General features: G+C 46.5%; 2 protein-coding genes across 4 annotated transcripts in view; one reads left to right on the forward strand and one right to left on the reverse strand.

Moving 5' to 3' along the window:
- On the reverse strand, positions 1 to 27,344 carry IPP (intracisternal A particle-promoted polypeptide). 3 transcript variants are annotated; one of them, XM_088455663.1, is made up of 9 exons: positions 27,230 to 27,344; positions 23,629 to 23,946; positions 17,430 to 17,861; positions 17,200 to 17,355; positions 15,448 to 15,615; positions 12,610 to 12,747; positions 12,288 to 12,410; positions 4,743 to 4,963; positions 1 to 1,086 (listed from the first exon to the last, which is right to left on the reverse strand). In XM_088455663.1, exons 2-9 carry the CDS (start codon positions 23,918 to 23,920, stop codon positions 862 to 864), a joined length of 1,755 nt encoding a protein of 584 aa, XP_088311789.1. In that variant the 5' UTR covers positions 23,921 to 23,946; positions 27,230 to 27,344; the 3' UTR covers positions 1 to 861. The 3 variants fall into 3 exon arrangements, with proteins under 3 accessions (XP_088311789.1, XP_088311787.1, XP_088311788.1); XM_088455661.1 differs by having other exon boundaries at positions 27,223 to 27,299; XM_088455662.1 differs by lacking the exon at positions 4,743 to 4,963 and having other exon boundaries at positions 862 to 1,086; positions 27,230 to 27,294.
- DPH2 (diphthamide biosynthesis 2) overlaps positions 27,320 to 27,702 on the forward strand; it is a 16,006-nt gene continuing 15,623 nt past the window's right edge. Inside the window, exon 1 of the mRNA XM_088455664.1 lies at positions 27,320 to 27,509. The gene's annotated coding sequence lies outside the window, so the exon portion shown is untranslated. The remainder of the gene's footprint in view (positions 27,510 to 27,702) is intronic.

The raw sequence follows: 27,702 nt of genomic DNA on the forward strand, positions 1-27,702 counted from the left end.
TTAAATCTTAAAAACGTCTTTATTGGAAGATTAAAAATTTCAGACCAGTAAACACCAGATTGTCAAAAAGTGCAACATTACCCCTCATTATAGGTAGTTTGAGAGCTTCCGCAGTCACCTATGTGGTATATAGGTTTGGCTGTCCATTTATGGAAGCAGCAATAGCACTGGTGATACTCTGATTGTACCATCACACTACCTGAATATTACTATAAGTTGCTAGTTATGTAACCACCAGCAGAATTGTTTTCTTTAATAAAACTTAAGTTCTCATCCACTGGTGTCTGGCACTACCTACCAATACAGCCTCCAAGTTCCCCAGCCAGCTGCTGATGCTATTTGGTTATACAATAACTAAGTACCCACATCGCCGACCTCCACTATCTGGTTAGAACAATGCTGGGCACCCCAAACAGTGACTGACACTATTTGTTTATAACAATGCCAGGCTTCCCAAACAGCTGCTGACACCATTTGGTTAACATGTCAGGCACTGCAAACAGTGACTGGTACCATCTGGTTATAACAACGCCAGGCACCCCAAACAGAGACTAGCACCATCTGGTTATAACAACGCCAGGCACCCCAAACAGAGACTAGCACCATCTGGTTATAATAAGGCCAGGCACCCCAAACAGAGACTAGCACCATCTGGTTATAACAACGCCAGGCACCCCAAACAGCGACTGGTACAATCTGGCTATAACAACGCCAGGCACCATCTGGTTATAACAACGCCAGGCACCCCAAACAGCGACTGACCCCATCTGGTTATAATGCCACTATCTGGCTGTATAACTTTAGAGCTCGCTAGTAAGGCTGACATTCTTAGGCTATACCGCGGTGAAGTACTGCATACTGTTACAGAACAGCCAGGCTACCCTCACAGCGACTTGTAATCATGCTGCCGATTTCAGTCCATGAATCTGTGTGGGGGTTATAAACTTCAACAGAGTCTGAAGTCACAGGAGCCACAAAATTCTGGGCTGTAGCTCTCCCCCCTGCGGCGTACAGCAGCCCATTCACACTGATCACGGATACGCCCGCTCTTGCAATCTTCATTGGTGCCACCTCTAGCCATTTTTCCTACAAAACAAGAGAAAAAAACAAACTTGAAGAAGATGAAAACCTTGGTGTGCGTAATGTGGGGTACACATCGGCTGGCCCACCGACCGATCTAAGAATTTGGCAAGGTTATGCCCAAACGACCCTGTGCATAAGACTTACCAATCTGCCACCCGATAGGTCTGGTCACAAGAATCAGCTGTGATGTCATTATTGCTAGTTCCTGCGGCCAGCATATGGGTCGGAATGTCATGTGTACACACAGGCTGATGTGAAAGATAAATCTTTCAGATAGATTGCATGTACAATGTAGCATGACCAATGTAATCTATCTTAAGTGAAAACCGTCTTTCACAGATATATTGGCCCTCATTCAGAGGCGCTCGCAAAAAGCGAGCGCTCGTTCTGAATGAGGGCGGCCACTTGTATATTTAAGTGCGGCCTCCTGGTCGCTAGCTAAGCTGTGGGTTACCACCCACAGCTTTAGCGACCGACCAGGTTGATGGTCAAGACCATTGCGACCATCGGGGCTTGCGACGAGACCCTAAGGTTGGGTCTTGGCAGCCGCAAGCCCCAGGGAGCTTCCTGCTCTGATGGAGCAGGAAACTCCCCACTGACATCACTGCTGATGTCAGTGCGTCCGCCCACAAAACGGCACGCGTTCCTTAAGGAAAGCCTCAGTTTGTGAAACCGCCCCCCCCCGGCCCGCCTACAAAACAGGCCGAGCTGTCGATCAACATTGACAGCCGGACCTTTTGTAGTGAGCACTGGGGCTTGCGCATGCGCAGTGTGGCCGCTGCGCGTGCGCAGGGCCTAAACATCGACCCGGTTGCGAGTGCTCATCGCTTGCGACCGTGTCTGAATGAGACCCATTGTGTGTACACACGAACAATATATCGCTAAGGGTGAACCCAGCATAAAGTAGAGTACACACTGACAGATATATCGCCCGTTCCATTGAATGAGCGATATATCTATAGTGCATCTGCTAGTGTGTACAGCGGATATGCCTGTGAACCACGTAATTCACAGACATCCGATCTGCTGTGCAGCACGGCAGATGAAGCTATATATTGCAGAAAAATCATTTCATCTGCTGGTGTGTACATGCGACCTGCCAATCCACAGACTGCAGGGACCTGGCGGTGAGTGACAGCTCAACTGGACGGGCACACTTAAATGCCCGCCCGGTTGTGACATCAGGCCCAACACATCGGGCGGACGACATACCAATTGTTAGATGGTCAGCCAAACCTGTCAGCCTAACGTGTACCAAGCAATAGGTGAGTGTCACTCGGCTGGCAAGACACGCTGTGCCCAAATCAGCTCACAACCTATACTTTCAGTTCCCAGACGTAAGTTATATGGGAATGCATATTTATAGGCGTCATTCTACCATTATAATAACACACTAAAATGCTTGTCGGTAACGCATGTAATAAGGATAGTTCTGATATATTTTTCTCACGCTCTTGATTCCTTTGAGACAAACAAGGATTGTAGTATTTTAGGAGAAAAAAATGGAAATTTGCACTTTGGCAACAGCCAGGCTGAAGTGCCCACTTTACACCCGCATGTGTAACCTAAACACGGCACAATGCTGCAGAGCATCTCTAAAAAAACAGAATGTGCGAGATGCACCCTTGTAAACAGGACGTCCCCAAACAGGAACATTCAGGGCTTTATCTGTAGTTAATCAATGCTTCAGGCAATTTAACAACAAAATTTACTACAGAAAAATGATTGATTTCATCTGTGGTTCCTGTCATTTTGCATAGCATGGCGTCCCTGTAGCTTGGTATGGAGGACTGCGATTATTTACAAATAAGCTGAATTGTTATTTCAGAAATAAGATGAATTATTGCATTTTGTGGGGAAAAAAAGTAAGACCATTTCCGAATGACGTTATGCTGTGCTCGTATGTCCACTATCCTCAGCAGCTGTAGTACTGCGCATGTGCGATCCCGTGCGTTCTGCCATAAGTGTGGCGCTCAGTTAGCAGACCTGTACCATTGCTTTTGAGCATGTCCCATGATTAATGGATTTTGGCTCCAGGTTTGTGCCTACTCTATTGCTAATTTTGTCATCTATGTTCCCTTTACACCTGAATGGGCCTTGTTTGGAATAATTCCACCCCCATACCCAGGTTACTCCAGGTGGTAGATGCCTGGCAATAAGTGCTGTGGCTGGCAAGGCTATCCTGCAGACCTGGATACACCCCCTCCCACCCCCACTTTCACTATTTAAAGCAAAGCTACATTATTTGCTCAGAATGAATGGGGTTGACGTCACCTTGGTCAAGGATATTAAAACGGAAAAATTCGTCCTTATGTGGGAAAGTTAATATAGATACGCTTTCTACCCCTATGCATTCCCAAATCCACCATAGCTTACAGAACTCGTCCTGGTATCTTTTACGGCATTGTAGATAGCAGACTGGCGGACGGAATGCCGTCGGTCTAAACCACGACATGGGACTTAAGATAGGCATCAAAATACCGACTCCAGAATACAGACAGACGCCATCCTGAACAAGGTAAGCTAGGTCTTAGCTGTTAGCCGCGCGGGGGGGGGGTGTAGATTTAGGCAGTATAGTGGGGTTGGGCACCCCTGGGGAGCGGGGTGGGGAGGGTTAGTGTTAGGCTACAAGAAGGAAGGGTTAGTATACTTACCGGACACGGAGGCATCGCAACTGCCGGTATTACATACTCATTCCTCTTTTACAACTTGCAGCTAATGACCCTCCGATACGACTATGAAGTTCGATTCTGTTCATTGTGAACAACTTGTCAAAAAACAGTTTGTTTGCTTTTTACATGCATTTTAGTGGGCCGTGTGTGGGGCTGGGTTGGATGGCGAGCTACCTAGTCTTTCTGCTGTTCTTTAATTTTGTTATATCTTATTTTTTATTGTACTAAATCTAAATGTGCTAAAGCCTATTTGTTTCTACCTTTATTGTCTGGATGATGCTATAAATCCTCTTTGTTATTGTACTATTACTTGTAATTGTCATCCTTTTTTTTTCTGCCGTGAACACTTGCTCATCTGTTCATTACAATGTTTGTATGTATGACGTATGATGCTTCAATAAAAAAATAATAATAATAAAAAATGAATAGGTGCTAAGAAGTGTTCTGGCAACACAGAATGAAATATGGCTATTAATGGAAAACCAGGGTGACAGAGGAAAGTTAAAGTGTTTACTGGGCATGCACGGCCTTATCGGCTCACGTACGACCAGTCTGGAGACAAGTTCTGTTGCTAATTGCACAAGTGTTTGCCATACAGGAAGCTACTCTGACTGGGGAAAAGCCCTATTCTGGGGCATTAAGTTACTGAATAGGGCATGTTAGAAGTTTGCAAAGGGAAAAAAGTTTTCTCAGGATCCCGGAAGACCCTCCAAGGTGAGTGTGGGGTAATAAATTGCAGTGGAACTTCAATCTGTATGACTACGATATAGAATAAAATGCACCGCTGCAAGAGAGCAATGTTTAATGAATAGGCCCCTCAATGCAATGCAGAACTTATTGACCTCATTTGAGTTCTGGGATCTCCCTGATCTACACGAGTTAGGAAACTGGAATGTGTGGAAACTGCCCTAGAACATTTGGCAGTGGTTGAGCCATCTTGTGGCTATCACATGTAAAGTCAAAGCAAATCGAACATAGGCTTAATACCTCCTCAAATGAAAACCTTTCCACAGTGTTCAGAGCGTCCTGCTCCTCGTTCCAGCCACCCACTGCATACAAACAGTCATTTAAATAGGCAACACCCAGATATGCCCTTCGGGTGCCCATGGAAGGAAGTGCAGTCCAACGCTTGGCAATGGGATCAAAAATTTCTGATGAAGAAAGTTCTAACCCTTCCTGACTAATTCCACCGACCACATAGATCAGCCCTATAAGAGAAAGTTACTATGAGTGAAGCCAATTCAGACATCAATATAATAAGCCATGGGCAGTCTTGTCAATCTGTACAAGACTCTGGGCCTGATTCAGAGCCGCTCGTAAGCGATCGCTCGTTCGATCCGCGCAATGTTCGCACAACTGCGCATGCGTATGGGTTGTAATACGCATGCGCCAACCAGTCAAATTGGAAATTGTGTGCTCGCAAAATAGCGAATGCCTGCTATTTTGAGTGACAGGATGAGGCGTTTGTGGGTGGTAATAGGGGAAGGTGCTTGAAAACGGGGAGTGGAGATCCGAACGCAGGCGTGCCAAACGGTCAAAACGGGCGTTTTAAGGGTGTGCATAATTAACAAAGCAGCGTCATCGACCACGTCACTTGGTTGTCTTTTAGCCTGAACTGCTCGCATGATTGCGGTAGGAAAATCCTACCACAAGCACTGCGAGCAGTTCATACGCCTTTCGATGTACTCGATTAATCTAATAAATAGCGGAGATGACGTAGGATGCGAGCGGCCAGGGGGCGTTTTTTAAACAATAGCGAGCGCATGTTTCGTTCGCTCGTTCAGACATAGAGGCGTCAACAGACCGCAAAGAGCGAGCGCTCTATTTAAATATCCGGCCCCTTTTTCTGAACGAGCGAGTGCAAATAGCGTCCGGCTCTGAATTAGGCCCTTAGTGCAACAGTGCCTCTAGTGGTTGAATACTCATGGTACAAGGTACAATACTGGCAGGTTTATAGATCACTAACTTTTGTACAAATCATCTTTCTGAGATGGGAGTACCATTGCTTTATTCTGAAAGAACTGCACTACAGAACATAGATGGTTCTGCATTGCAAATTACCTTGTACACTGCTCTATTTCTGGTTGACATTGTATGGGTTAGAGGGGGGACTATCAACTTAAAAAAAATGATCTATGTACTACCGGTGTTCAGTAAGTAACAGTACTCACCATGACTACTGCCCTCACTACCTGCATGTGCGTCAGTCTCACTGCATCTAACTGCGTGATCAGCTGCAGTTAGATTTATGACATGACACTGAACCTCTGTACGTAGACTTATCATCTACAAAACAGCCCTAAAGTGTCCACATAGTTATTTACATTTTCTTATGCAAAAATACATTGGTTTTACAATAAAACTTTTTATTTTCGGTATGTCCTTTAGCAGCCCTCACTTGTAGCATTCCTTAATAAACAGCAATAAGTTTAAGGATGCAGACAGTAGACGTCCCATGTAATCTGTCATGTTTTATGTACACCTGAGTTCCTGATTTCACTTCTAGGAAGTTACTCAGAGCTGAAAATGTTAAATGATAACTTGTAGCTCAGAGTCACTAGGATATTATTTTATTTCAGTTTGGGGATGCAATTCTCTGTTCGGACAGGTCCCCCAAATGGCTTAACCTGGACCATTGGATAGCCAAAAGGAAGTAGTACTTATCTGATCTTAGTAAACTCCACCCAAAACTACTTTTAAGATATTAATGAAATTCTTAAAAATAAAATGGATGACCGCTGTATCTGCACTAGCACCTCCAAATGTTCATGTACTACCCCCAACCATGTAACCATTAGATGGGGAAATTTGGAACACACTTGTCCAAATGTGTCCCGCACACAAGGACTCAGGGCCTGATTCAGAGCCGGACGCTCTGACCAGAGCGCTCGCTCTGAATCAGGGCCCTCCAACCTAAAATTGGAGCGGCTTCTGGCCGCTCGTATAGCTGTGGGTTACCACCCACAGTTTATGCGAGCGGCCAAAATGATGGTCGCGATGGTCAAGACCATCGGGCTTGCGACGAGACCCTGCGGTAGGGTCTCGCTGCCGCAAGCCCAGGAGTGCTTTTGGCTCTAGCAGAGCCAAAAGCACTCCCACTGACATCACTAGTGATGTCAGTGGGGCCGGACCCAGACAGTAGGCGTTCCCATGGGAACGCCTCTGTCTGGGCAGCAACGCCCCCGGCACGCCCACCAAAGGGGGCGTGCTGTCACTCACCATCGACAGCACGCCCCCTTTGGTGCGAGACCCATAGCGACGGCTGGCCGTCGCTATGCGGGCCTCGCGCATGCGCACGACGGAGCTTCCTCCGTCGTGCGCATGCGCACTAGGGCACCATCGACCCGCTTGCGAGCGGGTCTGAATCAGGCCCTCAGTCAGTCCAAATAAATAATTGGGAATATAATCAATGGCAGCCAGTATTGTGCTGCCTACCACATCGCTGCCTTCTGATGCGTCATGTAATTAAAGGGCGTTCCCGGGTCATCCACCTCATTGCTGCATGAGGAAGGCAGTATGTAAATAGTGATGTCTAACTGTGGGGCAGATATATTTGCACCCCTTGCATTGCAGCATGGTTGTCCAGGTACACAGGGCTGATTCAGAGATGGACGCTAATGCAATTTTCATGCAGATCGAGCGATTGTTTGCCATTGCGCATAAATCGCAGTGTGCGAAGGCAGCTCTGCGATCGCACTGCAATCACGCAGACCCCGGAGACCCATCACACAGTGAATGATAGGAAGTGAACATTTGGGGGTGTTGATGGGGCGGTGGTTGGCGGAACGCAGGTGTGCCTGGCCATTTGAACGCCGTTACATGGGCTTGCATAAATTATCCACTGCTATTGCATGCGCAGATCTGCGTGGCAGAGGAGCTCTCTAGGCTGCGACAGGTCAGACCTGCCGCAAGGGTAAACTGACCGCCGATGTCTGTCGATGTTAGCGATAAGTAGAGATATGGTAAAAACTTACCCTTGTTATCTCTTTCTACGAGGTCCATAGGGTCCACAGGAAACCTTGGGGTATAGGTGATGACGAAGACATCTGGGCACTATGCACTTAAGTTTTTTCTCCCAGGATGCAACGGGGCCTCCCACTATACCCCTCCCCCGGGCCGGAGGCTCCTCAGTTACGTAGCCGTCCAAAGGCCTGGAGGAGGATAAAAGAGAGAGAAGAAAGTCTGGAACACATTACAATCACATTCTCACACAGAAGGAGACGGAAAACCGGTGACCAGAGCAAAGCCCATCTGAAGCACAGGTGTGTCAGGGCGGGCGCCCTGTGGACCCTATGGACCTCGTAGAAAGAGAGATAAACAAGGGTAAGTTCTTACCATATCTCTACTTTTCTACTTCAGGGTCCATAGAAGGTCCACATGAAACCTTGAGGATTCCCAAATCAGTACCCTCAAGGGCGGAGACGCTCCTGTGCAGAAAAGAGAATCCGACGCCCGAAGCATCCTTAGTGGCCAAGGTATCAAGGGCATAATACCTCAAAAAGTTCTGGATAGAAGACCACGTGGCCGTCTTACAAAGCTGTACAGCCGAGGCAACACGACTAGCTGCCCAGGTAGGGCCTACATACCGCGTAGAATGAGCAGTAACAGAGGGCGGGACTGGAAGGTCCTCATGAACGTAAGCCTCAGAGATAGCCATGCGAAGCCATCTAGCCAAAGTTTGTTTATTGGCTGGCCATCCTCTCTTGTGGAAACCATAAAGAGCAAACAAGGAGTCAGAATTCCAAAGAGCACTGGTACGATCCACATAAATCCTGAGGGCACGTACCACATCCAACGAGGCCTCCCCTGCCAAGAGGTCAGAGGAATTAAAGGCCGGCACAATAATTTCTTCATTAATGTGGAAACTATAGATCACTTTAGGAAGGAACCCAGGGCGAGTTTGAAGCACTGCTCTGTCCTTATGAAAAACTAGAAATGGGGAACGACAAGAGAGAGCCCCTAAATCAGAAACTCTTCTGGCAGAAGCAATGGCCAGAAGAAAAACAGTAAGCCATTTGAGATCCACTGCTGGAACCACACTGAAAGGGCCGAGATATGGACCTTCAGTGTAGCAAGGTGGAGACCAAGGTCTAAACCCGCTTGCAGGAAAGCCAACACTCTGGGTATCCTAAACACTTAGGGGTCGTAAACTCTGGGAAACACCATTCAAAGTAGGTATTCCACACCCTGTGGTAAATCCTGGCAGAGGCAGGTTTCTGTGCTCTGAGCATGGTGTTAACCACAAAGCCGGAAAACATTTTGGACCTTAGGAGGGATGTCTCAAGAGCCATGCCTTCAAAGACAGATGACCCAGATCTGGGTGGAGGCAAGGACCCTGAGACAACAGGTCCAGACGTTGAGGAAATAGCCTCAGAGTGTCGATGGAGAGACTCCTAAGATATGAGTACCATGGACGTCAGGGCCACGCTGGAGCCACCAGCAGGACCAGGCCTCCCTCTTGTTTGAACTTCCGAATTACTTGAGGAAGGAGGCAGATTGGAGGATACCGATACACAAACTGGAAAGTCCACTTGACTGACAGTGCGTCCACAAAGAGAGCATTGGCGTCTCTTGTTCTGGACCTGTACCGAAGCAGCTCGTGATTTAGTCGAGAGGCCATGAGGTCCATACGTCTGGAAGGCCCCACCTGTCCACTAGGAGTTGAAACACTTCTTGGTGAAGAGACCATTCCCCTGGATGCACGTCGTGACTGCTGAGGAAGTCCGCTTCCCAATTCAGCACTCCTGGAATGAACACCGCCGATATGGCTGGTAGATGGCCTTCTGCCCATGTCAGAATACGTGACCCCCTCTGTCATTGCCGCCTGACTTAGAGCTCCTCCTTGACGGTTTAGATAAGCCACTGTCGTGGGTGGCTTGCTGGGATGTGTAGTTCCACAACTAAAAGACCATTTATTTTATACTACACACTAACACTATCAACCTGGCACCCACCGCCCAGGGGTGTACGGGGATAGCCCCAGGCTATCAGCCTAGGACAGGGGTGCCCCTTTATTGGAGGAGTCCCCAACTCCCCAGGGATCCCTGGCCTGGGCTGACTAGCGGTCAGGGCTGATGCTGCGGCTGGGGGGCCCGGTGAAACGGCTCCCCTGGCTGTGGCATCAGTCCCCCGCTACAAAGGGACTGGAGCTGGTTTTAAATATAGGGTGAACCTCACGCAATTTTTTTAACCCTATATTTAAAACCAGGTCTGGCCCTGCTGCCTGGTGCTGGTTCTTAAATGATGGTGAAACCCTATTCATTTTGTTCCCCATAATTTTAGGAACCAGGACTGGCTGGCAAGTCTGGGGCTGGTTAAACTTTAGGGGGGGGTGACCCTATGTAATTTTTTTTTAGATTATTTAACCCGTTTTTTACATATCTCAATGATATGTGCAGGCTTCTTGCTCGGGTGAGTTTGGAAGAGAGAAAACACTGCAATCTCGGATGAGTATCTAAATTCTCTCTAAACTCTCAATTTGGCCGAAAAAACTCGATCTGCTTCACCATCGAAAAACTCACTTTCACCTAAACTCACTTCTTAGTAAATTTACCCCTTAGCGTCTAGTAGGACAAAAGTGCTACATACACTGACCACCAACCAGAGGAGAGGTATGTAGGGGGACCCGTACTCCGCACTGCCTGTGGAGATCAGCGACACACAGCCAGGAGAATGACCGTCGAAGAACTCATGGGGAGGCGGAGCCGGAAACAGGAAGCTGTCACAGATCAACCCAGACTACAGTGGAAAGGCGTGTTCAGCAGTAGGGTGGAGCCGGCTGTTAGACCTGGAAGGCTGCGTCCCCTGGCCAGCGTTTAACCTCTGGGACGCTGGAGTGTTCCACAGAACTCCAGTCCCAAGTCCCAGACGGCTTAGTGTGGACTCAGGACTCAGTGCCTGGCCACACTTGCTGTTATCCGCAGGGTGTCCCAAGCCAAGACCCGTGGCCCGCCGACAGGCACGGATCAGTACCGGTATCTCAGCACCAGCGGTGTGATGATGCGGCCGTGCGAACTTCCACTGGACTGTTCACGCTGACCACACTTAGAAAATAGCTTGACATTTTTAGGGCTGTTAGTAACAGCCCCACTGCAATACAGTGACCCGACTCCGGCCGGGCACCAAACGAAATGAGAAGCCTCCAGCTCGGGGGCAGGGTATAGAGGGAGGTCCTGTTGCATCGTGGGAGAAAAAATTTAACTGCATGGTACCCAGATGTCTTCGTCATCACCTATACCCCAAGGTTTCCTGTGGACCTTCTATGGACCCTGAAGTAGAAATTTACATGGGTATGCGTCGTCGCACGCAGGTAAAAAGGGAGCAGTGGGAGTCTTTATGCTCGGGTGATCTTTGCTAACATTAGCATAATTTTGCTGCTGCGTTGCGTATGTAATCATAGCTGCGATCACATTAGCGTCCGTCTCTGAAATAGGCCCATAGTCACTTGCTCTTTTTAGCTTTACTCCCAACTCAGATATGACTGGTGTTTTAATTTGCTAATATGGTACCGATAACGCATGTTTATAATAATCGCTACTCAGATATCTGGTGGGTTTCTATTTTGTTTTAAAAATATTTTTTTGTATTTACAGTAGAAAATGACTTCAAATTTGTAGTGACAAATGTAGGGATATATAATAATAAAGGTTAGAACGTCTGCATCTCACGGCCGCACTTTGCTGTGCAGACAATGGCGCCGATTCCGAGTCGGACACAAAGTGGCCGTGTTTGCATGATGTCGCAGAAGCCGGACTTACGACCTTATGCTAATATGAGGATAAGTGCGGCTTCATGCTCCGCCCACAGCCGTTACAGTCATAACTAGTATCTGCAAGTGCACGAGATCCCCCTGAGACAGGCTTCACTTCCTCGTATGCAGGACTCATTACAGCACAGAACTCTAGCTACAGGTCCAAGACACTCCACAAGACAGAACTGTTCCTTGTGATCGCATAGTCGCTGCCTAGTTCCTGCACCGAAACGCCCATTTCACACAGAGAGAGATCCAGCCAAGATCCGTCCGACTCTGAATCAAGCGCAGACATGCAAAAATGCTTATATTCGCTCCTGCTCCTGTGCTATATGCTAAAGTTTACTATTTGTGTCTGTAAAAAGAGATGAGTCCCACCCATAATCAGCCGTAGCCATAATCAGCTGTAGCCATAATCAGCCCATACTTGAGGTTAAAACAAAAATACATTTACCATGAATCTGCTCTACCACCAGCAGAAACGATTGTACCTAACTGTAGCCCCTGCCCACAGCCGTAAGTTCCTGGGATCCTCCGTTCCGATTATAGACAAACACAATAACCGCAGGGGTAGGTTAGAGGGGAGGACTAATTAAAAACCAAAAGATTGGTTCATCTGCTCACATCACTCTCCGCAAATATGATAAAGTGGTGAAATACATTGATTTGCTGGTTGTATAGTACAGTACTGACCACACACTGGGACTAGGTGTAGCTGTTAGTGGATATACTGGATATATAAATACCAAAAACCTAATTCCGCAGGTATATGCGCGGGTCACCTTGTCTCTCGCAGCAGGCGAAGTTAAATCTCGGCACAGTCATCTTCCCAGCAATCTGCCAAATATTGTCCTCCGGTGAAAACCGCTCAATGCTATTTCCGATCTCTGACCCTACCCAGCCACCTGCAGGAAAACATACGTGAAGTGACACATACATAGATTTACACAGAACATTTACAGTAAGAATCTCTGGCACTGAGCTGGGTTTCAGCAGATATGGATTGGAAGCCTTTTTTCCTGCTGTCGCTGTGTAAAGAGATATGACTAATATTTGTTCCTAATAAAATTATTTAGTTGCTGCAAGACGGAAACGGGCACTCACCCATAGCGTAGATGACTCCATGACAGGAGCACACCCCTAGGCCACAGCGTGGCTGGTTCATAGAAGCGACTGCTGCCCACTGCTTGCTCACAGGGTCGTAGCATTCTACGCAGTCAAAAATCATGGAGTCCTTTTCACCTGAGGAGGAGGAGGAGGAGGAGATGTCTGATGCTTTAAAAGTTATGTGGTTTATACCAAGTGCACCGTTTGTTACAACTGCATAAGCAATCTGCCTGTCAGTTTGACCTGGATTCTTGTTCTGAGCAGCTCTTACAATTTCCTCCCTGTAGGAGTCTTCATGGCAATGGGCGTTGGGTTTTGCATAATATATTAAACAATGGATTTGTTTTGCATATAGGGGCCTGATTCAGCTTTGGGAATAGAGTAAGATATAGCAAATAACTGTGAACCAGCACAAACCATTTTGCAATGCAAGGGGTGAAAATACATACATTTTATTTTACATGTAGGGTAAATACTGGCTGCTTCTGCATGTAGCCCACAAATCCTGCACAGCTTTATTTTTACACTGCAATTTAGTTGTCAGTTTGGACACCCCCCTCCCAAATCTAAACCTCTCTGCACATTATAAATATCCCCCACCTGCAGTGCAGCCTGGTTTTATCAAGATGATCAGTTACGTGCTATATCTTACTGTTACTGTTCTGTGTCACTCTGTAAACAGTACAGGTTTGTCCTTTATTTTTACCTGCTGCCCATTGTTCTCACTGGCAGCGCCAGCACAATGTAATCTTATATAAGCAGAGCCAGAGCCGTAACTAGACTTTTTGGTGCCCTGTGCCAGAAAAAGCATTGGTGCCCCCCTCATTTTTCAAAGGGACATAATGCACCCAAAAAAAGGGCCATGGCCTCATGGGGAAGGGCCAGGGAAGAGATAGGAGAGGCCAGGAGATGCTGGGGATGAAATAAGAGGAAGCTACAAGCAAGAATGATAATAAACAGAAATTTGGCAGGCCCAAACAGTGCCCCCTGAAATGTGGTGCCCTGTGAAAATGCACCGGCCGCACTACCCTAGCTACGGCCCTGAGCAGAGAGACCGTATTGCAGTGGTTTAACAGTCGCTAGAATTGAGACCTTTTGCTAGGTACTCACTAGGCCAACCCGCCGACCTATCTGGCGATTGGTAAGTGCATATACACTTAGCAATCATCCGCCTGATGTGTCGAGCTTGACATCACAACTGGGCAGGCATTTAAATTTGCACGCCCAATTGAGCTGCCACTCACCGCCAAGTCCCTGTAGCATGTGTACGGATGATTGGCAGGTCGCCTGTACACACCAGCAGATGAACCAATATATCTGCAGTTGTATCGGCCATCTGCTGTGCTGCAAAGCCGATGCAATATGTTTGGGAACGTCGTCGTTCACATACACACTGGCCAACACACTCTCGCAATATATCAATCGTTCGACTAAACGGCCGAAATATCGCCTAGTGCAGGGGTAGCCAACCTCGGTCCTCGAGAGCTACTAATGGTGCGTACACTTGGTACGATAAAAATGCACGATATGACCGATAACGATATCGACCGTTTCATTATAGGTCAGATCGTTCATTTTTTGGTGCCTACCAACCCACAAACGACCAGCGAAGCGTGGGCACGTATGGACGATAACGATATCGACCATCGCTCGTACATGCAGGCCAACCTGGTCGATATCGACCAGGTTACATAGGGACCCACGATCGGGTCGCTGGCCCGTCGTTGGTGGGTTGGTGGTGTGCTGGATGAACGATAACGATCATCCAGCACACCGGGAAGGTGCAGGACGATCAGTCAGCTATATCGTTATCACTGACTGATCGCACCATGGGCCTGATTCAGACTCGCTCGCGATCGCTGAGCGCTCGCAAGCTGGTTGATGTTGGCCAAGTGCGCATGCGCGTAATGGAGGCGGCTCCATCGTGCGCATGCGCGAGACCCGTATAACGACGGCCAAGCAGTCGTTATGGGTCTCACACCAAAGGGGGCGTGCTGTCGATGGTGATTGACAGCACGCCCCCTTTGGTGGGCGTGCCGGGGCGTGGCTGCCCAGACGGAGGCGTTCCCATGGGAACGCTTACCGTCTGGGGCCGGCCCCACTGTCACCCACAGCTATGCGAGCGGCCAGGAGGCCCTCTTAAATTCAGAAGGACGGCCCTGATTCAGAGCGAGCGCTCTGTCAGAGCGTCCGGCTCGGAATCAGGGCCCGTGTGTGCACACCAGTACAGTTCACGTTTTCCAGACCACCTAACTGGTGCACAGGTGTAATCATTACTAACTAACACATTTGAAAAGATCCATAGGTGGAGCTAATTATTTCACTGGTGAGTCTGTGAGGAGACCTGGAAAACATGCACTGTTGGTAACTCTCGAGGTCCAGGTTTGGCTACACCTGGCCTAGTGTGTACCCAGCTTTACTCTAGTGAAAATGTAGCTGAACAGCCACATCTAACAATCATACGTAAAGATCTTCCCAATACAGATATGGGAAACAATAATAATTGATGTGGTTTTTGTCTTGTCCCTGCCGTTTAGTGGACTGAACCAATGTATCAATTAACTAGAAACCAGTCAGTTCTGGTTAGATTCTGGCCAGGGCCCTATCTGTACTGAGCGTGTATGTGTTTCCCCTATGTGAGTGGGTTTTATCCAAGGTGCCCCGGTGTTCTCCTACATTTCATATTCATACTGGTAATGTAATGGGATTCTGACAATATGGGCCCTGCTGTATGGCATGGAATATAGACTGCATCACTGAAATATTCTCTGTAAAGGGACCATATACAGTAAATAACAGACAATAAATATATTTGGTTGGCTATTTGTGCTGTACCCCCAACCACGTAGATCCTTCCCTCCAGCACTGCCGCGCTCATCCCGCTCCGTGCTTGGGGCAGAGACGACACCGTGCTCCAGTATTGGCTGAATGTATCAAAACGCTCCACACAGCTGAGCGCTCTGCTGTCGCTCCAGCGCCCACCCTGCAAGCGAGTGTATCCCCCTGCGAGAGAGAACATCCATAGGTCACATTCTCCTGTGCGTGCCCACTTACTACATACAAAGCAATCCACTACACCATACTAACATCACGTTATCAGGGTGTACATACAATGCTCATTCATTTGGGTTCATTAAGTGAGAGAAATGTGTTAAGAAAACTGTGCTATAATTTTATTAACGTTAACTAAAACGTCTTTAGAGGTCTGCTATATGCCAGGGCCCCTGAGTCGGCCGCACCTGCGGCTATTTCTCCATACGGTCGTGGTGCCACCTTACTAGTTTATGCTAATAAGAGAATCCGCCTTTGTATACTAAAAATCTGTACGACAGCATGTGGCAGGCATCATCATTAGTAGTGGGACCTACATGGTCTGCCACTAATGTAAATCCAGATCTAGAGCGCACTACAGCCTAATAATAACTGTAGTATATTACAGACACAAAACACAAAGTGCATATTATTGAATTACCACTGACATAGGGCTCATATAGTGTTCATTCTAACACCCTGCACCTGTCACAGCCTGTGCAGTTCCTCTTTCCTGCCTGGGGTGGTGCTCTCTGCTCTGGTGCTTGTAGCACACTCAGCTCAGTGGCAAAAGCAGGATTTTGAAAGGGGGGTTTACTGAACCAATGAAAAAAACATCTAGCCACAAATAAATATATATATATATATACATACACACATAAAAACAGCTTACACAGGCTTTAGGACCACTTCAGTAAAGTATACCACTCAGCTTATGACGGGGTACACACACACATACACTGACTGACACAGACACACACACCTCTATCACTAAAATACATGAATGCAGCAAGCAAATAAATACAGCCAGCATGATTTATTAAAGACCCCTCCTCCCAGTAGTGCCCCTTATACAGTGCCCCCAGTAGTTGTCCCCCTATGCAGTGCCCCCCCCCAGTAGTGCCCCTTAAACCGTAACCCCAGTTGTGCCCCTTATACAGTGCCCCCAGTAGTGGTCCTCCCTATACAGTGCTCCCACTAGTGCCCCTTATACAATGCCCCCAGTAGTGGTCCCCCTATGCAGTGCCCCAGTAGTGGTCCACCCTATGCAGTGCCCCTTACATATATAAACACAAGACACACAATATACTTCCCTGCATTGTTTGTTACTGTGTAGTGCGGACCACACTCAATGCGGTCCGCACTACACTTACTGAAACTGGCAGCACTGCGCCACTGATCGGCGGGCGGGGGGGGGGGGTGGGGGGGGTTGTCCGGGTACTCAGAACCCCCCCTGTGTGCACATATGCAGCTGATGCAACAAACTGCCGAGATACAAACTAGAGTGTGCTAGATGCACCAGAGCAGAGAGCGACGCCCCAAGCAGGATAGAGGAACTGCTTTACATGTTACATTCAGCCTCCTTACCTGAGAACTGAGAGATATGATTTAGCTGTATTTCAGTGCAGTTTTAAGAACAGATGTCAGAGTAGGACTCATAAAAATGAGGACCCTTTACATCGGGCTGTGAGCTTAAAAGTTTTGATCAAAATATGAACATCATACTTGAATTTTGCCAGCTGCATAGAGATTTGCAATAGTAAGGATCATGCTTACCTATCGCATAGAGGAATTTCCGAGCCTTTCTCCGTGGCCGGACACGTGAAGTGTGCAGAAAGCTGCAGAGTTTCTTGTCTTTAGGCGATAGGCTAGGTTCGCAGTATTCCCTCAGCAGAGTCTGCAGCGCCACCCGCAGGCTGAAATCTGTTACTTCTGCAGAGGGAGAGAACATTTCAGAACTCTGGACAGCTCCCCATACGATGACATTGAACAGTCGCCTCTTTTACCTTCAATGTTTTTCTGAAGTCTTTGTGGGGGGAGCAGGGAGAATCGCACAGGCTCCAGAACCTCCACTACATGTCTCTTGCGTGTTGCGGTGTCTTTCTGGAGCCATGTCATCGCAGCAGAGAACACCTGATGCTCGTCTTCAATGCACAGCTCTTCACTGCGCAGGATCCGGATCAGCTGGTCTTTGGTCAGGGTCGGGAATTCGTCCCCTATCTGCACCTTTGGGAAATGTGCGTGGATGTAGGTCTCCGTGAACTCCAGGAGGGGCTGGCAGGCCAGCTGCTCGGAGAATTGGAAGAAGCCGATGCAGTTCGCTGGCTCGATCTGCTCCTTTAGGAAATCGCTGCACAGCTCCACTACGTGATTGAGCTGTAACATGTCTGCTGCTGTCATCAGTTCCTGTACGTTCTCTGTACTGATGCTTACTGACCCTGCACACAAAAATAAAACATCAGCTTCAGACTAACAAATAAGTCAAAGTTATCACTTTCAACCTTCAGGTGACTTTCACTTTATTTGCTCCTGCAGCTCCACTAAATATCTTCTGTGTTTTCCAGCCACGCATTGGTATCATCAGGCAAAGTGACTTATCTCTTTTATCTGTTTCCTGGGGATATGACACAGATCTGCTCCAATGGGTATAAATGATACCACAGAGCCACTCTGTGTTCTATACCAAAGTAAATAAAATAAAAATATACAAAAGGGACAGAAGTCACAAAGTTAATTATTTGAAGTGTTGCGGGAGGGTGTGTGCAAACAACAGTATTAACGTTATCACAAGGATGCAATGCCCTGAAAGATATCTATAGTCACCTAAATGACCATATTATTTATATATATATATATATATATATATATATATATTTACATTGAGGCTTGTTTCGCAAGGGTGGCATGGTAGCACATTGGTAAGTATAATTATTCATACCAAGACACAATCTGTTTGCAGTGTTTATGTTGTCACCCTGTTTGTGTGGCTTTCATCTAAGTGCTATGATTTCCTTCCACAGTCCAAAAAGACATACAGGGGTATTCAATATGAAACGTTAACTTCACTGTCGAAGTTAACGTTTCATATCGGTGTTTTTACATGCGTTAAAGTATCGGCGCGCTCCCGCTTATCCCCGTATTCAATATAAAATTAACGAAAACGGGAAACTCCGAAGTTGGATTTGCGTAAAGTTACGAATTTTTCCTTAAAAAAATTGTAAGACCCCCCCTAAAGTTGTAAAAACATGGGGGAACACTATGGGTACCCCCGTTTTAGCCTTTAATTGAAAGTCGGGGATTTAAATAGCCGCAGCAGGTGTTTTTTTCCCGACATTGAAGAAGTGATGCAGAAAAGCACTTAGGTTATTTTTTTCGTTTTTTTAAGTGGTCCCATCAAATTTGGGGTACATGAAAATGGGTACTAGCATATTTTTAAGTCCCTAAAGTAAATTTTTTTAAATTCTGCATTTGTGCACCTGCCGCTATAAATCTATTTTAGAAAACACCTGCCGCATACATGCAGAATAGCCCTGAACCTATTTCCCTATTGTTAAACAATTTTTTTCAAATTTTTTTTTTTCACCCCGATTTTTAAATAAATTTTTTGGGGTGTCCCTATTTTTTTCTTTTTTGACACAGTTCTTTTTTAAATGTCATTCCCAGGGGTGCAGGCTATTTTTTTTAAGCCTGCACCCCTAAACCCCAATTCTGCACTTTTTTTCGACACCTATTCAATGGTGAAAAGTTATCCCCGTTTTTTATCAAAGACTTTTCAAAACTGCGATAAGTCTTTGAAATTGAATATGGTGTAAGAGTAAAACCTGCGATAATGACGTCATACCTCCAATATTAACGCAAAAACAATGTTTTCGCTCCCATATTGAATACCCCTGATAGAGGCGTATTCAATTAGAGCGGACCAGCGATACTTTTCCGCCTCCCAGACTTTTCGCCAACAACCCGTGTTTTGTAGGCGGAAAAGTATCGCGCGTGTGCACGCTTTACCCCGTATTCAATTTGAAAGTACGTGAAAATGGGACCCGGCGAAACTTGAACAGGTGGAAAGTACTGTCAGATTTGGGGAAATCAGCCTGACACCCCCCAAAAGATGCTCTGACATGGGGGTTAGCTATGATACCCCCTGATTTGGCTTGCTGAAGGTATTTGGTGTTTTTAATTAGCTGCTAAATAGCTTTTTTCTATACGTGATGCAGAATAGTATTCAGGAGTATTTTTCCCAGAAAATAAGTTATCCCAGCAAATTTGGGGTACTTGAAAATGGGGGTCAGCATATTTAAAAGTTGCTAAAGTTAAGTTGATAAAAAACATGAAAAATCCACCTGCCGCCAGCACCTGCAATCAAAGAAACACATGGGGCACACTTGGGGACCCCCCAGAATCTAGTTCGCTAGTTTTTAATTTTGTCCCCCAACTTTTTTTTTTTTAAAGATTTTTTTGGGATGTTCTTAAATGTTTTTTTAAATTTTTTTGACACAGTTTACCTTTGTGGGACTGTCTGAAGGCTGCACGGGGGTTCCCACAACGTTGCACCCCAAAACCCCAATTCTGCACTTTTTTCCGCCTCCCATTCATAGGCAAAACTTTTCTGCCTATTACATTGCATTGACTTTTCGCCTAGGCGGAAAGCCTTTGAAATTGAATATGGAGGAAAGTCAAAACAGGCGAAAATGACGTCATCAGCGAAAAGTTTCCACCAAAAACACGCAAAAACGGCTTTTTGCCTCAAATTTAATACGGGCCATAGTGGAATATGTACTAAGCCCTGGAGAGTGATAAAGAGGAAAGAGATAAAGTACCCACCAATCAGCCACTGTCCTTTTACAGGCTGTGTTTGAAAAATGACAGATAGAAGCTGATTGGTTGGCACTTTGGGCCTGATTCAGACCCACTCGCGAGCGGCTGTCCGCTCGCAAGTGGGTCGATGTTGTGCACTGCGCATGCGCACGACGGCGGGAGCTCCGTCGTGCGCATGTGCCAGACGCGACGAGCGAAGGACTTTCCTTCGCTCGTTGTGTCTGATCAAAGGGGGCGTGCTGTCGATGTTGACTGACAGCACGCCCCCTTTGGTGGGCGTGCCGGGGGCGTGCCTCCCTGACGGGGGCGTTCCCAAGGGAACGCCTACCGTCAGAAACCTGCCCACTGACATCACTAGTGATGTCAGTGGGAGTGATTTTGGCTCTGATAGAGCCAAAATCACTCCGGGCCTTGCGGTTGAAAACCTCAACCGCAGGCTCCGGCTCGCAGTGGCGATGGTCGCGATGGTCAAGACCATCGCGGCCATCAAACTGCACGCTCGTATAGGCTGTGGGTGGTGACCCACAGCTATACGTGCGTCCTGGAGGACGCTCCATAATTATGGAGGACGGCCCTCATTCAGAGCGTGCGCTCTGCTCAGAGCGTACGGCTCTGAATGAGGGCCTTTATCTCTCCCATATTGATGGTGTAACTGGCTGCTGACAATATGGATCTTTGTGTGTGCACGGTGTAGAGTACGTAGGCTGTAAGCTCTCATGGGGCAGTGACTTATGTACTGCATAATTTAAACTTGGGTAACACTAAAGTGACGGTACTGTTGTCATGCTTGCCTATTTTTTTGGGATGAGAGATCCTGTAGGGGATATTCAAGTGGCAAAAGCAGGGGGGGTGGAGGGTGGCCCCACCTCTGATGTGCTGTTCTGCAAATTGTGACATTACACAACGGGCGGTGGAATCATGGTGATGTGAAATGTTGTGAATCCCGTCGTCTCATCCCGCATTCAGCCCGTTTCACTCATTAAAAATTCCAGGTCGCACAGGCAAGCTGAGACTTAGACTTTACCCCTATAATTTGCCACCGACATCGCCAAATCAGCTGGGTTCCCAAAAGACTGCATAAGTGGAGTTTCCTAGACATCAACCGAATGGGCCCGGAGGTACGCACATCTATCAGCCGTATATAATTTCCTTTTCCTATGGATTAGAGACCTCCAGAGAAACAGCGACTATAGTAAGCAAACAGCGGAGGTCACCCTCTAGACCAGAGTATTCAAAACTCCAACTGCTGTGGAACTACACATTCCAGCATGCCCAGACACAATTTTGCTATTAAGGTAAGCTAAAACTGTTGCAGGGTATGCTGGGATGTGTAGTTCCACAACAGCTGGAGAGCCGCTTGTTGAATTTATGAGCACAAGTAATCACAGCTATAGAGCCGTATTCAATTTGAGCGGACCCGCGATACTTTGCCACCTCCCAGACTTTTCACCTACTTTGCTTGTTTTGCAGGCGGAAAAGTACTGCGCGTGTGCCCGCGTATCCCCGTACTCAATTTGAAAGTACACGAAAACGGGACCCGGCGAAACTTAAACAAGCGGAAAGTCCTGTCAGATTTGGGGAAATCAGCCTGACACCCCCCAAAAGATGCTCTGACATGGGGGTTCCCTATGGTTACCCCCGATGTGGCTCGCTGAAGGTATTTGGTGTTTCTAAACGGCCTCAATAGCTGCTAAATAGCGTTTTTGTATAAGTGGTGAAGAATTGTATTCAGGAGTATTTTTTGCAGAAATAACTTATACCTGCAAATTTGGGGTACTTGAAAATGGGGGTCAGCATATTTTAAAGTTGCTAAAGTTAAGTTAAAATTTTTTTTTAAAAATCCACCTGTCGCAAGCCCCTGCAATGAAAAAAACACCTGGGGCACACTTGGGGACCCCCCCCAGAGTCTAGTTCGCTAGTTTTTAACTTTGTCCCCCAACATTTTTTTTTTCGCCCCCAAATTCAAAGTGATTTTTTATGGAGTTCTGAAGTGTTTTTTAAAAAAAACATTTTTGACGCAGTTTACCTTTGGGGGACTGTCTGAAGGCTGCACGGGGGTGCCCGCAACGTTGCACCCCAAAACGCCAATTCTGCACTTTTTTCCGCCTGCTATTCATAGGCAAAACTTGTCCGCCTATATTACATTGCATTGACTTTCCGCCTAGGTGGAAAGTCTTTAAAATTTAATACGGCGATACTTTTCCGCCTGGCAAAATGACGTCATCGGCTAAACTTTTCCGCGGATTCCAGCTTTTCGCCTCATATTGAATACGGCTATTAGTTGAAAATTCTGGAACATGTTTTCTCTGTGAAGAGCAGACAAGACGTTTTAGCATAAAACCCATAAACATTTATAACAATGTAGTTATTAAGAGAACTAATACCCCTTTTACACCAAAATCCCGGGTCCAACCCTGGAATTTGAACACTGGTCAATCCCGGGTCGAACTCGGCTTCAGACCCCGTTTACACTGCAACTTGACCCGGGTTATTCCCGGGTTTGCCCCGTTCACACTGAACCCGGGTAATCCCTGCTTTTCTCTATAGAAGTCATTAAAAATGGTCTGTTTTAAGGTCTGACAAAGACAAAAGGCAACAAAAGAGAGGGGTGGGGACTGATTACAGCATTGCTACAGGCTGCTGTTCTGGCTGTGTATCAGCCTGCGTTTGTGGCTGCTGTTCTGGCTGTGTATCAGCCTGCGTTTGTGGCTGCTGTTCTGGCTGTGTATCAGCCTGCGTTTGTGGCTGCTGGTCAGGCTGTGTGCCTGCCTGCTTTTGTGGCTGCTGGTCAGGCTGTGGTGCAGGCTGCAGTTCTGGCTGTGGCAGGCTGTGTGCCTGCCTGCTTTTGTGGCTGCTGGTCAGGCTGCTGTGGTGCAGGAGGTTAGGCAGGCAAGCGATGGCTTCATGTGCATCTCTGCAGGGCACTGACAAATTACATCATCTGCCAGTGCCCCAGAAGCTCCAATCAGCATTATCAGAGCTAGCCGGGTCAAATAAGCAGGGTAGCACCCGTTCACACTGCCGCATGACACGGGAACAACCCGTGTTCAACCCTGCTCTCAACCAGAGTAAGATTCCCGGGAAATTTTTCTGGGAGCCGTTCACACAGAGCATCGACCCGGGTCGACCCGGCAATAACCCAGGTTATTCGGTTGGTGTAAAAGGGGTATAAAAGTCATTTTCAAGAGTTAGAATTTCCAATTACTATTTTGTGACAATATTAATTTGTTGCACTCTGAGGTTTTATTAGGGTGAAATGTGCAGGATCATAGATCTTGTAACCGGTTTTGCTGTACCAGTGATTCCCCGAGTTCTGCACATTAATGGACTATTCTCATCTAATTGCCAGAGACTGTGAAATGAATTGGGGGGCACAGAATAACCTCTTACCAGAGTACATAAAATCCAGCAGAAGCTGGAAGATGCCGGGCTCCACATCCTGAATGTGCACCACATCATCCGAAGACTCCTTCATCCACCCGGACAACAGGGCTGCAAAGTACGGGCTGCTTGCAGCCAAAACCAACTTGTGCACCCCAAACACTGCCTGTCTGATGTGTACGTGGAGGTCGCAGAACTCCAGCTGTTGCCTCATCTTGTTAATATGTTGCAGCACGAGCTGAGCGTGTTTCTCCACCATACGGAGATTGCCGCTGGGTTTAGCTGCAGACGCGGAGTCCATGATTGGCACAATACCCCTAAGACAACCTGTAACAAAATATGACACCAATTATAACAAGGAACTCTTAAGCCAGGTACACACTAGACGATTCTTTCATCAATTGGTTGTTTACCGACGGATTGGCACGACAAATCGCTCAACTCGTCCAGTGTATGCGCATTATGTGTGCTCCCACGGCGCCGTCCATCGCATCTTCAGATCTGCCGTAGATGCTGCTCAATCTGAAGATGTGACGGACGCCCCCATGCATTTGGATGTGGCGGGAGAATGGCATATCGTGCGGTCGTTCACCAGATCGCGTGATTGTATGTACCGCACGATGTCGTCCGCCGCATTGGGTACACAGGTCGTTTAGTGTGTACCTAGCATTAGCCTAATGTATCAAACTCATTTGGTCCCACAGATTACAAGTAGCATCCTCTTACCTAGGGTTAAATACTGTTACTATCTAGTTTTATTATTGTGTTTGTTGCCAGTTACAAAGCATTACCCATTCATTCAAAGTGGAAGAATTTTATTTACTAAATGGCGACTTTTATAAGCCGCTACTTCCAAACGTGTTTAAGCCAGAAATGTAAAAGGTTAGATCACAGGGGCAGCGGATTCTGAGTTGGAGGCATTCTCGGTCGTTTTTCCGTCTGGCCGCGGAAGTATGCTTACCACATTATCCTGATGCAAGAATCCGACTGTTTATACAAAAAATCTGTGTGACTGCATATGATAGTCCATCCCGATCCCTGTTCTTATGTTCGCAGCCATCATCATAAGTATCCAGACCTACACCATTCCCATGCTGGGTGCAGAAGTTCATTTTCTGTCCGCACACTGCGAATGAGCACTAAAGTTGTCCAACACGCCCATGAGAGAGCAAACTCCATCTCTGTGCTGAGGTCTGATTTGTCGCACACACAGTTGCCAATTTATTTCTTTGGCGTATGCGCTCTAAGCTGAAATCCGCTGGAACCAACTACATTCACACTTGCGTCCGACTCAGAACCAGACACAGGGTGGTTGCTATTTAAAACTTTGACCTTTTATATTTTGGCTTAAACATCTCAGATTTTAAACTTCCCTCATGTATTAAAAGTGGTTCATGAGATGGAGGATATTAGTTGTAATGTATGAGTGAGAATTAGTTATAATGTATCAGTGAGAATGAGGAGGGTATGAGTTATAATGTATCAGTGAGAATGTGGAGGGTATGAGTTATAATGTATCAGTGAGAATGTGGAGGGTATGAGTTATAATGTATCAGTGAGAATGAGGAGGGTATGAGTTATAATGTATCAGTGAGAATTAAGGGGTATGAGTTATAATGTATCAGTGAGGATGAGAAGGGTATAAGTTATAATGTATCAGTGAGAATGTGGAGGGTATGAGTTATAATGTATCAGTGAGAATGAGGAGGGTATGAGTTATAATGTATCAGTGAGAATGAGGAGGGTATGAGTTATAATGTATCAGTGAGAATGAGGAGGGTATGAGTTATAATGTATCAGTGAGAATGTGGAGGGTATGAGTTATAATGTATCAGTGAGAATGAGGAGGGTATGAGTTATAATGTATCAGTGAGAATGAGGAGGGTATGAGTTATAATGTATCAGTGAGAATGAGGAGGGTATGAGTTATAATGTATCAGTGAGAATGAGGAGGGTATGAGTTATAATGTATCAGTGAGGATGAGGAGGGTATGAGTTATAATGTATCAATGCGAATGAGGGAATGAGTTATAATGTATCAGTGAGGATGTGGAGGGTATGAGTTATAATGTATCAGTGAGGATGAGGAGGGTATGAGTTATAATGTATCAGTGAGGATGTGGAGGGTATGAGTTATAATGTATCAGTGAGGATGTGGAGGATACGAGTTATAATGTATCAGTGAGAATGAGGAGGGTATGAGTTATAATGCATCAGTGAGGATGAGGAGGGTATGAGTTATAATGCATCAGTGAGGATGAGGAGGGTATGAGTTATAATGTATCAGTCAGGATGAGGATATGAGTTATTATGTATCAGTGAGCATGTATAAGTTATAATGCATCAGTGAAGATGTGGAGGGTATGAGTTATAATGTATCAATGAGAATGAGGAGGGAATGAGTTATAATTCATCAGTGAGGATGAGGAGGGAATGAGTTATAATGTATCAGTGAGGTTGAGGAGGGCATGAGTTATAATGCATCAGCAAGAATGAGGGGGTTATGAGTTATAATGCATCAGTGAGGATGAGGTTATGAGTTATAATGTATCAGTGAGGATGAGGATGGTATGAGTTATAATGTATCAGTGAGGATGAGGTTATGAGTTATAATGTATCAGTGAGGCTGAGGAAGGTATGAGTTATAATGTATCAGTGAGGATGAGGAGGGTATGAGCAGGGCAGTAACTGGGGTAGTGCAACCCGTGCCGTGGCACAGGGCAAAGCAGGACAAGGGCACTGTTCAGGCCTGTCAATTTTCTCTTTATTATTATTCTCACTCATAGCTTCCTCGGATTTCATCTCCAGAATCTCCTGGCCTCCCCTATCTCTTCCCTGGCCCTTCCCCATGAAGCTATTCCCCTTTCTTTGGGTGCATTATGTCCCTATTTGAAAAATGAGGTGGGGGGGGGGCCAATACGCTTTCTGGCACAGGGCACCAAAAAGTCTAGTTACGGCTGTGGGTATGAGTTATAATGTATCAGTGAGAATGAGGAGGGTATGAGTTATAATGTATCAGTGAGGATGAGGAGGTATAAGTTATAATGTATCAGTGAGAATGAGGGGGTATGAGTTATAATGCATCAGTGAGGATGAGGGGGTATGAGTTATAATGTATCAGTGAGGATGAGGGGGGTATGAGTTATAATGTATCAGTGAGGATGAAGGGGGTATGAGTTATAATGTATCAGTGAGGATGAGGGGGGTATGAGTTATAATGTATCAGTGAGGATGAGGGGGGTATGAGTTATAATGTATCAGTGAGGATGAAGGGGGTATGAGTTATAATGTATCAGTGAGGATGAAGGGGGTATGAGTTATAATGCATCAGTGAGAATGAGGAGGGTATGAGTTATAATGCATCAGTGAGAATGAGGAGGGTATGAGTTATAATGCATCAGTGAGAATGAGGAGGGTATGAGTTATAATGCATCAGTGAGAATGAGGAGGGTATGAGTTATAATGTATCAATGAGAATTAGTTATGTATCAGTGAGAATTATTTATGTATCAGTGGAGGATGAGATGTAAGGTATATGTGCCATTGACATCTATTACATTATACAGCTTAGGATCAGAGATGTAGCTATTAGATACTAGATACCTCCTACCTGCAGCCTTCAGCTCTCTGCTTGGTGACGTGACGTCTACATGTTCCTCTGCGCGCCGCGTCCTCCTCTGTAAACCCGGAAGTGGTGGCGCTTGTTGGCGGCCATCTTTGTAGTGGCATGAGCCACACTGTTTGTGTGTAGTCAGTGGGTTACAGTTACATCCCCTTCCGTAGAGTGGCCCTGACGTCATCAGATACCAAGTCGCCATGTGGTTGTTGTTGGTGCCGCAGAGCTGTCTATGTGTCTGGTTCATGCTGTGCGGACTCTGAGATAACATCAGGTATGTAATTAATGGGCACCGACCCACCGCCCTGCCCGGGCCCTCTGAAGGATGTTATAGTGATCAGAGATGATCTCACTCTTATCATTATTACACAGACATTGCTGTATGTACTGCACAGCCCAGTGTACATAGGATTTCACATGTATACAGCAGTGTGGTACTAACAAGAGCAATCAGTCTGCTGTGTACA

This window comes from Taudactylus pleione, unplaced genomic scaffold (assembly GCF_031769625.1).
Source record: "Taudactylus pleione unplaced genomic scaffold, aTauple2 ptg000662l, whole genome shotgun sequence".
In the NCBI taxonomy this organism is placed as follows: domain Eukaryota; kingdom Metazoa; phylum Chordata; class Amphibia; order Anura; family Myobatrachidae; genus Taudactylus; species Taudactylus pleione.

What these genes read in the sequence shown, in the direction of transcription:
- IPP (XM_088455663.1), bottom strand. Translation starts at nt 23,920, where the DNA reads ATGGACTCCGCGTCTGCAGCTAAACCCAGCGGCAATCTCCGTATGGTG. An exon ending in GCTGGATTTTATGTACTCTG is followed by an intron (nt 17,862 to 23,628) that starts GTAAGAGGTTAT and finishes TTTTGTGTGCAG; the next exon opens with GGTCAGTAAGCATCAGTACA. An exon ending in ACTTCAGAAAAACATTGAAG is followed by an intron (nt 17,356 to 17,429) that starts GTAAAAGAGGCG and finishes CTCCCTCTGCAG; the next exon opens with AAGTAACAGATTTCAGCCTG.